At 39.8% G+C, this 15,566-nt stretch overlaps 1 protein-coding gene across 4 annotated transcripts in view; it reads left to right on the top strand.

The window, feature by feature from the left end:
• Window positions 1–14,449, top strand: part of LOC131218612 (uncharacterized) — a 37,295-nt gene extending 22,846 nt beyond the window's left edge. Inside the window, exons 10-15 of one of the 4 annotated variants that reach the window (XM_058213256.1) lie at window positions 1,579–2,048; window positions 3,202–3,281; window positions 5,846–5,981; window positions 9,675–9,867; window positions 13,682–13,767; window positions 13,879–14,449. In XM_058213256.1, coding sequence (XP_058069239.1) covers window positions 1,579–2,048; window positions 3,202–3,281; window positions 5,846–5,981; window positions 9,675–9,867; window positions 13,682–13,767; window positions 13,879–14,001 — 1,088 coding nt within the window. In that variant the 3' untranslated portion in view covers window positions 14,002–14,449. The other 3 variants (XM_058213257.1, XM_058213258.1, XM_058213259.1) reach the window with 3 other exon arrangements.
• The last annotated feature ends 1,117 nt before the right edge of the window (window positions 14,450–15,566 follow it).

Raw genomic sequence — 15,566 nt, 5'->3', positions numbered from 1 at the left:
TACCATAAACAAGTTCAAAATAATAATAAAAAATTCAAATTTGGAATATTTACATTTTTCTGGATTTTTCGAATATTTTCTAGAAGTCTTTGAGGAAAAAAATTTCAATTGATACGGGGGTATATCGGCTGTTACGTTGATACCTTGTATTAATAACAGTGGTGACCATTATGGCCACCGGTACTGATACAGAATACCTTAGGTCTTACCCTGGAGATCTTCTCACCTAGAAAGAAAACTGGTCCACTCAGTAGGGGGGGCGACTATATTAGGAACAAGTGGACGGACCCTGCTTTGGTGGATCCCTGTCCGTGGGGCCCACCTTGATGTATATGTATTATATCCACGCCGTCCATACATTTCGCCAAATCATTTTAGCACATGAACCCAAAAATGCAGCAAATCCAAATCTCATGCAGACCACATTTAAGGAAATAGCGGTGATTGAACATTAAAAACTTTGTGGGCCACATGTTTTGGATCAAGCTGATATTTGTGTGGTCACTTCATCTAGTTTTGTGTGACCTTATCAACAGGATGGATGGCAAATAAACATTTTGGTGGCCCCCAAAAAGTTTTTAAAGGTGGGCGTTCAATCACCGCTGTTTCCAGTGGTGTGGTCCACCTGAGATTTGGATCTGCTGCATTCTTGGGCTCATACCCTAAAATGATCCGGTCAAACATATGGATGGTGTGGATATAATACACATACATCATGGTGGGCCCCACAGTCAAGGATCCACCGACCCCCGTCCCAGGTGGACCAGTTACAAAACTTCAGCTAATTTTTTCTCAGCCATGCATTTAAAAATAAACTGTCCCACCTGACTAGTGGACTGACCTGATTCTGGGTCCAGGGCATCTACAAATTGGTACCTCTGGTGGATGTATTAGGTCTCCTACCTATGTGCCATGGTGGTGCATGGGTGACGTGTACATGAGTTGCCTTATATACATGTGTGGGCTTAGCAAAGCGCTGCTTTGCCATGAATACATTGAAAAAAAACTGGGAGTTGAACAGGGCACTGGGGCTGCTTGGTATACACGTTGTTGTGTGCGGATTCAAAACGGTTAATGTGTTGTTGATGCAGGGGTGGCAGTGGGAATGGTTTGGGATGCCCAGACCAGGTCACCAGGCTTTGCCAACCTGACATTGAAGGCACTATTAGTGACTATTTTCAAGACCTCCATGTGAACAACTATAAGCAATTGAAGGTTTTAGGTGTGCACGTTAAGCAATAATTAGAAGCAAATGCATATGATGTTTTAGTTTAACCACTTATGAATGAAAGACTTGCCAGTTCTCAATGAAGCGCTATTTTTTATTTCATTTTTCCATACTGAAGTAAACGTGGTAATGAACCATGCTCACCTTCTTAATCAGATCATAGACCTGAGAGATGTGTCTCTTGGCTTGTTATAGAATGCTAGTGAGAATATAATGCCTGCATGATGGTGCTATTTTTCTGGTCAATGTTCCTGCTGGTTAGCCTTCATGTTAGTTCCTTGAATTCCAACTCCAAAAGTAATTACTGATGTCCCAATTGGTTAATTTTTATTCCTTTTTATTTTTCACAGTCAATGTGGATGATGCTATGGATGATATTGTTCGCCAAGTCAAAGGGGTTTCGGATGGTCTATTGCGCAAAGTTTCTGGATCTTCATTACCTTATACAACTTCTCCTACGGTAGCAGAAAGGCACCTGGCTTTGTCCTGGAATGAAGAGGAGATTGGTAAACATAGCTCAAGCCACAGTAATATGGAGACATATCATAGCTTATCTGATGAGGAAAGTACAAAAGATGCGGTGCATGATGAGGCGGCTTCTGCTGCACTAATTCATGGATGGCATTCAGACAATGAATTGACCTCAAAAGGCTTCCCACCTCGGGTGCTAAAGCGTTTTGAAGAATCCAAAAGCTTGGCTTCCGGGAGAAGCCAACAGTTGGGGATGAAATTTGAGAGGTTTGGTTTGTATGGGGATTTAGCAATGAATGCTTCGGCAGCCTCTAATCTTCTAGAGTATCCAGTTGGAGTGCCACCAGAGGTATAATGAATTCTTTATTATTATTATTTTAGTTTTTTTTTTTTTTTTTTGAGAGAGAGAATGAGACTTTTATTGAGAAAAGCAAAACAAAATTACAAAAAGATAGCGGCGAAGAGGAGGTGACCTAGAAGCTTCCCAAGAAAATCAAAATTACAATCCCACAATTTAGGAGAACAAGAGGCCCATTCATTAATTAATGACCTTGCCCTAAGGGATGTGGCCTCCACTGATTTCCTAGCACTGTTGAAACATCTAGCATTTCTTTGATTAGTGTTATTTTATTTTGTTTTTATTTGGCTCCTTAGAAATGATTTGTCTTTGTTGTGATATGCACTTGGCAAACTTATCTTCTCTCTCTCTCTCTCTCTCTCTCTCTCTCTCTCTCTCTCTCCCTCCCTCTCTCATAAAAAAAGAAAAATAGTAACAAAAAGATTAATTTTTTATTTTTTATTTTTAAAAAGAAAAAAAGGCACAGTTACACCTTTCAGAGTTTATTTTATCATTCGATGATGATGCTGAACTTGCTAATCCTAAATTGCCAGTTATTTATATGCATCTGCTTCTTTACTGTTGTAGTTGAAGGATTTTTTAGGAGGTTGAGTGAGTTGTTTGAATCAGGTAAATAAATCTTTATGAGATTTCTTAAAGAAAACCATCTCATCTTTGAGAATACTTCTTTCATATGTTCACTGCCTAAAAGTACCTAGCTGGTGATGCTTTGATAACCTCAACTACTATGTCTCCTAGGTCTGTATTTCGACTGGTTTTTTGGTGGTGCACTTATATTTCATCTTCCTGATAAGAGTTCCTTTTAGGTTCTTTTTTTCCCTTAATGATACTTCAACACCCTAAGATACAAGTTGTCTTGGTTAACAGGCCCACAGGAAGCTTGTTTGGGGGAGTGTTGCACACTGTTTTATTATTATTATCTAGAATTCCAATGAATATAACATTTTTTGAAATTTTTAGACAGCATGAATAAATTAGAAATTTGGGCTGTACAACTGAATCAAAGAACCATATCAGGAATCCCAATTTTTAGTGGCGTCTATTCTTTAAGATCATGTTGTTTGGGTTCTGATTGTTTTATATCTGTCACATATGTAGTTTTGGAGGTACTGATAATGATGCTCTGATTATTATTATTTTGCAGTGGACACCGCCTAATGTAAGTGTACCGCTGTTGAATTTAGTTGATAAGATATTTCAGCTTAATCGAAGAGGTTGGCTAAGGTGAGCCATCTTATATCTTGCTTCACTGGTGCATTTATTTATTATTATTATTTTTAAAGCTTTTTTTTAAAAAAATATAAAAAATAAATGGCAACTTCAATTTATTAAAGAGAGCCAAAGGCTCAGAAAAAGCCAAACAAAAGGGGGATGATGAGAGATCATCCAACGAACAATGAAGAATCAGGTCCCCATAACTGATAAAAGATAAACCATTACAACTGACAACTGCTTTTGAAATCAAAGCCCAAGAGATAGCCCAAACTTCCTGCCGAGAGCTGGCAATGTTGCTGGAAGTTTTATTGGTCCACTCTTTTCGGATGGCCAATAAGTTTTAACACAGAAAAGAAGAAGGAGAAGAAGAAGAAGAAGGGGGAGTTTCGAGAGAGGAAAGGGTTGCGTAGAAAATACTCAAGCTCTCACACCTAATATTATTATAATCAACCATAATGAACAAAAATAAAAGGAATTGTGTTGAGTAGTGAGTGTTCGAAGTATTGTTATCGTTACAAGTTTCCCTAACTGGGGATACAGAAACAATATTGATATCGTTGATAATATTGCTGATTTCCAGAAAGCAGGGAAATATTGGGGAAACATGGGGGAAACAATGGAAATTTTCAGTGAAAATTTAGAACATGCTAAAATACACATATTTGCATATTTAAGAAATTTTTTTAAAAAAATTGCAAAAAGAATGTATACCTAGTAAGGTTCCATTTAATGAGGCTGAAAAGTATATACTATCGTAAGAAGTCGGTCCAATAGTAACACAACAAATACAATTACTTAAATCTCATTAAACCAATTAACAAGCAAACAAACGTGCATAATGCATTCATACATTATACATCCATGCATAAGCATAGAAACATAGTACATGTCTATGATGATCCAACCATCCATCCCATCTAAGCATCCATCCATCACATCCATCTAACCATCTTTTCCAATCATCCAAATATCCATCTATCCCATCTATCCATCCATCCAAACAATTTTTTAATAAATAGATTTTTGATGATATCGATACATCGGCGATAATATCAAAATATTGCTAATACATTGGTGATATAAGCGACACCTGGAATTTACACAATCGAAAATATTGATATTGAATTGCCGATATCGATATATTGGTGATACAAGCAACACCTGAAATTTACGCAATAAAAAATATTAGTGATATTGATACATTGACGATACTTATCAATATATTGCTGATGTCTGAAATTTCTGATACTACCATTATTATTAGAATCGCCGAGCTAGAGATACAGATAATATCAAGGATATTATCGTAATATCCGGATACTCAGAATAATGAGTAGGAGCACCAAAATACAGTATACACACACACCAACCCCAAAGATATAAGAGATTTGCACACAAATACACAGACATGCACATGCACGCACACACACACACACACACTAACACTATCTCTCCCTCAAGCTGGAGTAGAGATGTCACAAATGCCCAACTTGCCCATAAAGCTTGAAGATGAGAAGTATGAATAGCCTTTTGTAAGAATATCTGCTAGCTGATCATGGGTGTGAACATGAGGAATATGAAGAACCTAAATGAAATCTTCTCATGAATGAAGTGACCATCAACCTTTATGTGTTTTGTCCTTTCATGAAAGATAGGATTGGCGGCAATGTGAATAGGGGCCTGCTTGTCAAACAATAGTGGAATCAGAGTAGAAACTATGATGTGCATATCACAAAGGAGGGACCAAAGCCAAATAATCTCGCATGCAAAATGTCCCCCCCCCCCCCCCCCCCTCACACACACACACACAGTCTCGCTTACCTGCACACCTTCAAAGGGAGGAAACTATTTCCTTTTGCCATGGCCCACCGGAGTTTTGGCTCAGGGTGAAAGTTGGGCCTTGGTGGTTTCATAGGGTGTCGCATCACGTGGATGGTTCAGATTTTGTGCTCATATCATGAGTTCTCAAAAAGTTCTCATGAGAATTGGTGCGCAGGTGCGTGCGTGCGTGCGTGCTACTGATTGTTTGTTACTCTTCCATGAAATGAGATTTCCTTTGATAAGCATGCGATAGCCAGAAGTGGAGCGCATATCCTCTGCTTGGTGATTCCTTGAAAAAGATTGTTCCACCCTTGCTTCAGAAAATTGATATGCCTAGCTGTGTTGGGCCTCGCGATGCCTTATCTCTATTTCTGTTGTTGCTCCTGCTCTCCTGCTGCTTAATGATGAACAAGGCTGGAAGTCAATGTCAAATGTCTTCTGATCCATCTTCGGACATCCTTTTTTTTTTTTTTTTCAAATGGCCCAGTATTCTGACTTGGAGCTTAATTCTTGACCACTCTCCTTCTTTGTGTATGAACAATATTTTGCATGATGTCACAGTTTCTTTCATTCGAAGAATGTTAGTCCATATTATTTTTAGCCTACTTAGAGAATGAAAATTCTGGGGCTTCTGGGACTCGCTGCCGTCCTATATCGCATGGAATTAATGCTGTTTTGTTTGTTTTAGTTTCTACATCTTAAATGACCTTAGGATTTGATGAAATCGTACTTTTTTATTATATTTTTTGCAGAAGGCAGGTCTTCTGGATCTCGAAGCAAATTTTGCAGTTAGTGATGGAAGATGCTATCGACGATTGGCTTCTCAGGCAAATTCAATGGCTCCGAAGAGATGACATTATTGCTCAAGGGATTCGCTGGGTTCAAGATGTAAATATTGAATAGTTTTTCTTGTCAGCGTACTGTCTTAGCAGAACAAATTCCTTTTAAACTAATAGTTCATCATCATTATCAATGCCTTGTCCCAGTTATTGGGGTCAGCTTTAGAAAGCAACGTATTCGTACCCCTGTGACATATACACCATAATGCACTTGATCCTTCAAAACAAATGTCAGATGCTACTTATTTGCACATTTTGTTACGTGCCATATTTTCCGTTAGGAATCTTAGGCTGCTTTTGTTTTTCTTGTGGCCAGTCTCTCTCCTTGGGCATAGAAAGTTCAATTTTAATGTCTGCCTTGTACTCCAGTACATAAGTTTTGATTGTACAAAAGTATCTTTATATACTAAATATGCATATCATGTTATTTTGGATAGAAATATGATAGTATACTGTCCTTAGGAAAATGATAGCATACTGTGATATTTATAATTTATACACTATGGACATTTTATGCCACTTGTCCTTGTATACAGTCATAAGTGTGAGTGCTTATGGTATGCAATCATAAGCATGTGTTTGTGTTTGTGTGGCAAGGGAAAAGTTTAACCTTGCAATTAGTTTTCCTAAGGTGGAGAGACTTTGAATATTCAGAGGACATGGGAAGAAATTTTAAATGAAGTTGGGGGTATTTTGGGAATTGGAAAAAGTGACTGCTGTCCAACATACGGTTCACATTTTACTTGCAAAAAGCCTTTAACTGGCTTAGATTTTACCCATGAGCATGTTTTAACAAATTTACCCCTACAATTAGTATTAAGAAAAGATCAATTTTGTTTTGTTTTGTTTTTTTTTTTTTTTTCGAGGATATTTTTGACATTTCAATTATTTCCTGAGAGTAGCCTGCACTCCTCTCATCTATATGTAACCTAGACAAAGTCCTATTATTAGGGAGCTCATGTGAGAATGTGAGAAATCTGGAGGGATGCAGCCAGAACAGCGGCTATCGGAAGCGGACGGGTAGCAGGTTATATCTGATAGATTCTATGGGGGCGAAGAGTCGGAAGCAAAATGGGAGACAGTTTGCTACCGAAAGGGTGGAAAAGGAAGGTAACGTATCAAGGGGAGTAACAAGATTATCGGAATACCCAACTTTGTTTGTCGATAGTTTTCTGGTAGGATGGTGAGTGGGAAACTTTGAGAGAGTGTTCGGACAGGCCAGAGTAGTTATGGAGCTGATGATACACCGAGAAACAAATTCTACTAATCTTCAAGGCTTCACTTTCGTTTGGATGAGCTCTGAGACAGAATTAGAAGAGGCGGTTCAACTTCTGAGTTGGGAGAGCTTTGGAGGGATTAAACTTTGGGTTCAAAGAGCTCCATATGGCCCCAAGCAAAAGAATATGGAAGGAACAAGGGAGGATAGTTATCAAGAAAAACAACACTACAAATGTTAGGGAAGAAGCGTCAACATCCACAAGAAATGTGCAGGTGTCGTCAAATGCAGAGGATGGAAGATCCTTCAAAGACATATTGTTGAACGGTTCAAAGCAGGGTGCAGAGGTATCAAAGAAAGGGGAGCCAACAAAAGAGAAATGGGTATGGAGGGTTCTCATGGATTAAGGGCCGAAAGTGCAAAGGGAAGGAACAGGGGAGGATAGTTATCACACTACAAATGTTAGGGAAGAAGTGTCAATATCCACAAGAAATGTGCTGGTGTCGTTGAATGCGGAGGATGGAATATCTTCAAAGAAGCAATGTTGAATGGTTCAAAGCAGGGTATGAAGGTATCAACGAAAAGGGAGCCTATGGAAGAGAAATGGGTATGGAGGGTTCTCACAGATCAAGGGCCAGAAGTGCGAACTAATAATAAGGTTCCAGATGAGTCCATGAAGACCTTTTAATTTTGCCTGGTAGCAATAGCTAAATCGAAGCATAATGAAGAGGAATTGGGGGAAAGGCCATTGCAGAACTGCAGAGGACTGGAAGAGTAAGATATTGTTCTTAAGAGTATTCAAAAGAATGGTTTCTTTTTCTTTTTTTTTTTCTTTTTAATAAATATATCTTTAAACTCCCAGGATTGCATGGAATTAGTGCTTACCACATGTAAAGGATGGCAACATGGTGCAACGATAATGATTCAGAGATGGGAAGAATGGTCGGTGTTTGGCTAAGAAGAGCATTGGTATCAAGTCTGGGACTTCCTAGATTTGGTTTGCATGTTAGACATATAAAAAGCTTATGATCATGTCGATTGGAACTTCCTAGATTATATGCTAGCAAGGTTGCGATGCGGGGTTGGCGGGCCTGGATGCAAGAATGTGTCAAGTTAGCTAAATTTTCAGTTTTGGTGAATGTCTCCCCCGAAGGGCTTTTTTTGAGCATGGAGAGGTCTTTGTTGGGGGGACCCCTATCTCCATATTTGTCCGTGGTGAACATGGAGGCATTCAGTAGACTCTTAGGTAGAAGGGTGGAGATGGGGCTCATGAAAGGCTTTACAGTGGATAATTTAGATTTCCAGGTTACTCATTTGCAGTACACAGATGATACATTACTATTTTGCAAAGCAATTCCTCCCTTTGTGGAATATCTTCGAGCAATCATAGTCAATTTTCATGCATTTTCAGGTTTAAAAGTTAATATTAACAAGAGTGAAATTTTGGGGGTGGGAATTCTGGAGGAGGAAACCAAGTTATTCGCTTGCAAATTTGGGAGTAGGGAGGGTGTTTTCCTTACGTTGTATCTAGGCCTCCTGCTTTGTATTGGAAAACCAGTAAAACATCTTTGGGACAAAGTGATTGAAAGGTTTGAAAGAAGATTGTCTCATTGGAAAACTCGTCACTTATCTTTGGGTGGATTGACCTATTTTTGGGTCCCTGGCCAAACGAGTCAGGGCACCACTGATGGACAACTAAGATGTCATACAGACATCACGGTTGGCCCCACACAATGTTTCACCGAACTTCTGTTGAAAATGTTGGTAATGAATGGTTTCCCTACACACATATACATACATATGAGCTTTGTGCCTACGCATGTGCAATAAAGCTTAGGTACGAGATCCAATCCATCTGTTAGAACGACGCCACTATGTTGATGTCCTACCCCAAGAATCAGGTTGATCCACTGGTCAGGGGGGCCAAAATTTGCAAAACAAATGTATGGCTCTGAAAACCATGGCTAAAGTTTTCTTACCCATGTGCCTGTTTCCAATATCAGGGCCCACATGATGAGTGGACCAGATTTATTTTTGGCAAAACATGTAGAAGGCTGGACCAACCTGATGGATGGATTGGATCTCAACACACACCTATGTGACATGCTGGCTCATGTATGACATGTACCTGAGCTTCATTGCATGCCTGTGTGCACTTAGCAAAACTCTATATAATATGTATTTATCCTACTAAGCGAGATGAGCAGTTTTGTTCTCCAATACTTGGAAGTAAATCATTTCAGATGCAATCTTTTGTTCTATGACCTTTGGCTCAGAATCATTTCAGAGGCAATCTTTGGTTCTATGGCCTCTCTTGGCCTAGGCCCATCTCTCTCATATTGAAAATTTATGTGTGAATTGACATTTGTTAGAGGAGAACAAGACGGTCACAACCTTATTGAAGTTAACAAAATAATGTATTGTTTCATCCCCTATATTTAAATTTTAAAACTCCTTTTTCATAGACAGAGAGGAGTCAAAACTACAATTGCGTCTTTCTGACTGATTTTTGTTATATTTTGTCAGGTTCTCTGGCCTAATGGCACGTTCTTTCTGAAGTTCGAGAATAATCAAGATGAAGTGAATAGCATTCAGTACAGTCAGAAACCTGCACAAACTGGAAGCCGGATAGGTGGTGATAAAGTCTCCCATCCTAGCTCCTTTGAGATGCAGCTTGAGGCAGCTCGGAGGGCTAGCTATGTTAAGAAAATGCTCCTTGGTGAGAAAAAATTTCATGTTACTCTCTGTGTCTCTCACAAGTTTCCATTTGGGTTTTATGTTTTCTGTTCTTGAATCATGTTGAGCACGAAATCATAATTATATCTTGACTAGCTTTCAAACAGTGAAAGCTTTTAATGAACAATAGGTTGCCTCTGAAATGATTTACTTCAACTATCAGAGAGCAAAACTACAGCTCAGCTTATTCTGGAATAGCTTAGGGACTACTATGCGCAGGCAAATGCAATTTTAGTCAGGAAAACTGTCTGCCTTTGTATTTAGCGGACAGGCTTGAAATTCGTGCCATGTATTGTAATGGAAGATGTTTATGGATGGTTACTTGAAGCATGCCATGTCTTTTTCTTTTTTTTTCTTTCATTGCTAGAAGCTAAAAATCTTTTAGAGCCCCTTTGTTGATGGAAAGCACAACCAATCATGGAATCCTTTGTTCATGGTGGTGCTGGTATAAGTTGGTTATATGGTATTGCAATATGAATTCATCAGGCTATTTATCTTGATTATAGATTCTGAGAATTGTCATTGAAGGATAAAACTTTGATTCAATCTCTCTCTCCAAAAAAAAGAAAGAAAGAAAGAAAGAAGAAGCTTTGATTCAAGGGAAGAATTGTACGGCATTGAAATCGGAAGCCTGCAGTGGAGCTTGAGCACTGTTCCAGGGGACATGAGTGCATTTGTGGGGGACCTCATACTCATTCGTACTTAATATGACATGTGGGTGTAGCGTAACAAATAGATGATGTGTAATGAGTCATAGTAACAAAAGTTTATTTAAACAAGCGCCAAGAGGCAAAACTATACAGAGAGAAGGTAAGAACCTCCCGCAGCCGATGCTAACCAGGCTTCTAACTTTCAACACGACCCATCTGACTGAGTGACTCAAATTTCTAAAACACCTCCCATTTCTTCTTCCCAAATAGCTCAAAGCGCTGCCAACAGACCCAAGCGCCATTGGACTTGCAACTCCCTTTTGAGATTCACCCCATGCCAAGACAGTAGGAAAAGATCAATAGCAGCCGGACAGAATCAGGAAACCCGAAAAGAAGGTAGGATGCTATTCCACAAAAAGGACGCTGTCAGGTAGTGCAGAAAGAGGTGATCAATAGGTTCTGCATTCGCCATACACATCAAACAAGCATTTGGTATAGCCATTCCCCACCTATGGAGCTTATCAACTGTCAAAACTTTGCCCCGAGCAACCAACTACGCAAACGCTGTTACTCTTGGGGGAGCTCCATAGCGCCAAATAAACTTGCTATCAACCTCACTGCTTGAGGTCTCCCTGAGACCACTATCTGAAAGCATATGCTATAGAATGATCAGACTGAGAAGTGTCCGGACTTATCTAACTGCCAGCACATCTTATCCTTGTCACCTAAGGATGGATAGCAAAATTTGACATGATTCAATAGCAAAACATAGTTTCACTGGCATGAGGAGAAAAAAGGAGGGGTTCAAGTGATGGTGTGAGCATGCATCATCATCATTGTCGTCATTTAAGCCTTATCCAACTAATTGGGGTCAGCTACATGAATCCTGTACGCCATTCCACTCTATGATGGACCATATCCACAGTTAAGCCCATAGGTCATCAAGACTTTTCTTACTATCTTCACTCGCGTCCTTTTGGGCCTTCCCCTTGCCCTTTCAAAACCATTATCAAGTCTAAATGGCCATGAAGCGGCACTGGAAGCAGGAGTGTGAAGGAATTATTAAAGGCTCAAAACCCCTTACCTCCTAATTGAACTTGTGGAAAGAGGCATTGATAGTGTTAATGTAATTGAAGGGATTATAATTGATATTGCCATTTGCCAGAATGACTTTCCTGTCTATTTAGATCAACTATCCTATGGTTGTGGATAAACTAGTTGCCCCATTGTTACATTTTTGGATTGAGGGGAACTACACAAATGCAGTCCTTGTGGCTGTACATTGTTTTATTTATTATTCTTATTATTATTATTATAATTGTTTCACATTGTTTTTGCTATACTTAGTTACTCTAGCTTTTCAGTGAGGCATTGCATGCTTCTCTGTAGGTATGCCATAGTTATGGCAACTGAACCTCGATGCCCTTAGATCTGTGAAAACCAAGCCATCATATCAACAAATAATAGGTACATTGGCTTGAAAATACAGCTCGAGGTTTGATTATATGGCACTTAAATTTCTCCAAGGCTGATATATCTTTGGGATGACTTGCTCTGGAGATGGAAGTTAATGGGGCCTGGAGGAGAATTGAGTGTTGTATGTTTCTTTATTTATATTTTTCAGAACAACAGTGATAGGGGACACGTAGTCATGAAAGGAAGGGCAAAGGATCTTCGGAGTAGTCAGAGCTTTCAACTTCAATTAATCGCAACAAATGTTCAAGAAAGTTGTTAAAGGAGAGACCAGCTACCAGAAAAAGAAAAAAAAAAAACCTGCGTAGGTATTTGGCCATTGGGATCTTATACACAGCTGGAAGCTGTTATCTGCATTCTGGAAGTGGAGTCAGTAATCCACAATGACCTTTTTGGGAGCAGTATGCCTCATTTTCAAGGCATTTTCTCTTTTCATAGTAGGGACAATGGGACACATGGGTTTTGATAAGATTGATTGTCCATTTTAGGTGGTTTTAGAATAGATTACGTGCCTCTGAGCCCCTGCTTTGATTCCAGTATGGGACTCTTTATGGTTTACAACTACCGCATTTTGGTCATATCAGAGAGGGTGAGAGGGATGATTCCTAAATGAATTAATGCAAGAGGGTGGGATGTTGCTATGATCATGTCGAAGAGTTCTGCAAAATCATCACCCAAAAGCGAGCTGCTAATGCACTTCTTTTTTGTATTCTCTCCTGTATTTCTCAATGTTGACTAGATCCTTGATCTGTTCCATCTTTCATGCTATATTTTCACTGCTACCATCTCTCATGTATATCAACATATCTCATGCAACAGCATATGTTTGCTGCTATGCATTTGATGGTTTATACAATCACGGTGATGATCTGCCAGTACTTCCCCAGAGATGGGATGCGTCTATGACCTCCTCGCAAGCTTTTGGCATTAATGTTGCGATAGCATATCTATACTTGAATATTCATGAATACAGCGGAAAGAGTCAAGGGTGCATTTGGATGCTCAATCAAACTGAAATATAATTCATTTAGTTCATTGTAGAATAAGTACCCAAGGTGTGGGGTGGTGCCATTTTGATACATAAAGACGACTACACCCCAAATTGTAATTCCATGCATTGCAAATCTTCAAGTTGGATGTGTGGTATCCCATAATGGCCGTTACATAATGGTGGTGCCAACCATTGCGCATTACGGGGTCATAACGGGCATAATGGCTGTTATGGAAAAAAATGACATGTATTGGCCCCGTAACGGCCATTGTGGCCCATTATGGAAAAAATGACATGTATTGGTCCCTTAATGGCCATTGTGGCCCATTATGGGGCCAATACAAGTTTTTTTTCTTTTTCCCAGTTTTTTCATAGAGGGAGGGAGGGAAGCAGCCCATAAAATGTAATCTGGACTTAATAGACAGTTCAGATCAATCAATTGGAGGGAGGGAGGGAGGGTTTGTATTTTTGGATGGCAGCCCATTAAATGTAATCTGGATTTAATAGACAGTTCAGATCGATCAATTGGACTGTCCAAGCCAGATGCAACTAAGGAGCATATAACTTAAAAGAGTGCTCTGAGAAGCTTGGAGCCAAGATTGGGAACCTATGAACTTTACTCCATGTTGGGTAATACATGTAACTTCATGGAAGCTTCTAACAAAGATGAGCTCTTTTTGCAGGCGGAGGAGCTCCAACTGCTTTAGTCAGTTTGATCGGGCCTAAACAGTACCGGCGTTGTGCGAAAGACATTTACTACTTCTCCCAGGTAAATCTAATGTTGTTTGCTCTGCAGTAACAGCATAGCATGATAATTTCCCTTCCCCCCTCCATTCTTCAAACTCTCAGAGAGCACTTCTAATGCCTTTGTTCATCGCAGTCAACCATCTGTGTGAAGCAGCTAGCATACTGCATGTTGGAACTTCTCCTTCTTTCACTGTTCCCAGAACTGCAAGATCTCGTCGTAGACATACATGAGAAGAAGGATGTGCACCCGGCTTAAGATGGCAGATCAGTATTGCAAATTCCTTTGGAGCACAGCATCTACACGACTCTCTCTCTCCTTGCATTCAGGTGACACTGGAACCTCCTCAAGCTTGAAAATATCCCATGCTTTGTCAGCAGGTGGATCCCTTTCTACCGAAAATCTGCCTACATGTGGCGGGTCCTGTAAAGAGCAGAAAGCATCTCGGTTTTCAATTGTGGATTTTTTTTCTTCTTTTTTTCCGGGTTGGGAATGGCCTTGAATTTCTCGTTCAAAATGTACAGATGTACATTTGAAATCTGTATAGATTTCTTTGGAGGAAACCCTCCCGTCGACACACATGGTCACTAAGTCATCACCCAAGTTTTCATAATGTACAGGCTTGAATATGAACTCTCTAATCGAATTGCGGTGTGTCCATTCTCTAGCAGTTTTGGAATACGGAATTTTGTTCCAACTTCTTATTCGTTGGGGTTTTGCATCGTCTTGAAATCACCTGTTTTCGCTGCTTTGGTGTAACAACCCTTGATTGAAATTTTGATGAGCTTGGCTAAGCGGTGCATGCATGTACGATAAAGCTTGTGTACGCACCATAGATGTGCCGGAGTGCCATTGGGGTGCGAGATCCAGCCCATCGATCAGGTTGGCCCAGCCTTCTACATGTTTTCCCAAAAATAGATCTGGTCCAATCAGCATGCGCTAACGATATTGGAAACAGGTGAATGGGTTAGAAAACTTCACTCAAGGTTTTCAGAACCGTGCACTTGTTTTTTGCAAATAGTGGCCCACCTGACCAGTGGATCAATCTGATCCTTGGGCTGCGGGATCAAAATAGTCGTGCCATTCTGAAGGATGGATTGGATCTTGGATCTATCACCCATGTTGGCAAATGTTTGGTGTAAACATCTTTTATTGCACACTTATGTGGGCTTAGAAAAGCTCAATTTTGATTATAAGCATTGTATTTTTGAATTAGGTAATTCCTGATTGATGATGAACCGTCAATCATAGTTAATATGGTCAGCCTGCCTTTTCCCCTTTATTCAGTTTGGTGAAAGGATTTGTCTTTCTTTTTTTACCCCCTAAATTAGTGCTTTGTTAGTGAAGGACAGTGACAGTGGAGAGATTCATCTAAAACTAGAGTTTACCATGAGTGCAGTTTATCAGTCTGACCTTGATTGCATGTTGATGGAAAGTGGGCCCTACTTGGTCTCACCTTATGAAAGATCCAAGCGGGACCCACTTCACAATGCAATGAGATTCATCTATAGCTAAATTCCACTGCTTTTGTGAAACATCATGGGTGCAAAAAATCTTATGATTTTCGACCTCAGTAGAAAATATCAGTGTGTTGATAAATGATAACCATCCAAAAATCTCTCCGGTGAGACGTACTTTGTTAACAGAATGGTTTCTCCATCCGGTGGGCTCTACCATAATGGGGTGGTCCACATGTGGAAGCTGAATTTGAATTGCTGGGGTCAGTAGTTTTCTAAATCTGACCATTCATTTCTTAACATGCCAGGACTGTTGGGGATGAGCAGATCCACACTATCACTGGCCCAGAATCTGCTAGAGGCCAA

This window comes from Magnolia sinica, chromosome 11 (assembly GCF_029962835.1).
Source record: "Magnolia sinica isolate HGM2019 chromosome 11, MsV1, whole genome shotgun sequence".
NCBI lineage: Eukaryota > Viridiplantae > Streptophyta > Magnoliopsida > Magnoliales > Magnoliaceae > Magnolia > Magnolia sinica.
The sequence above is the reverse complement of the archived record's forward strand: the minus strand, read 5'-3'. Positions and strand labels throughout refer to the sequence as shown.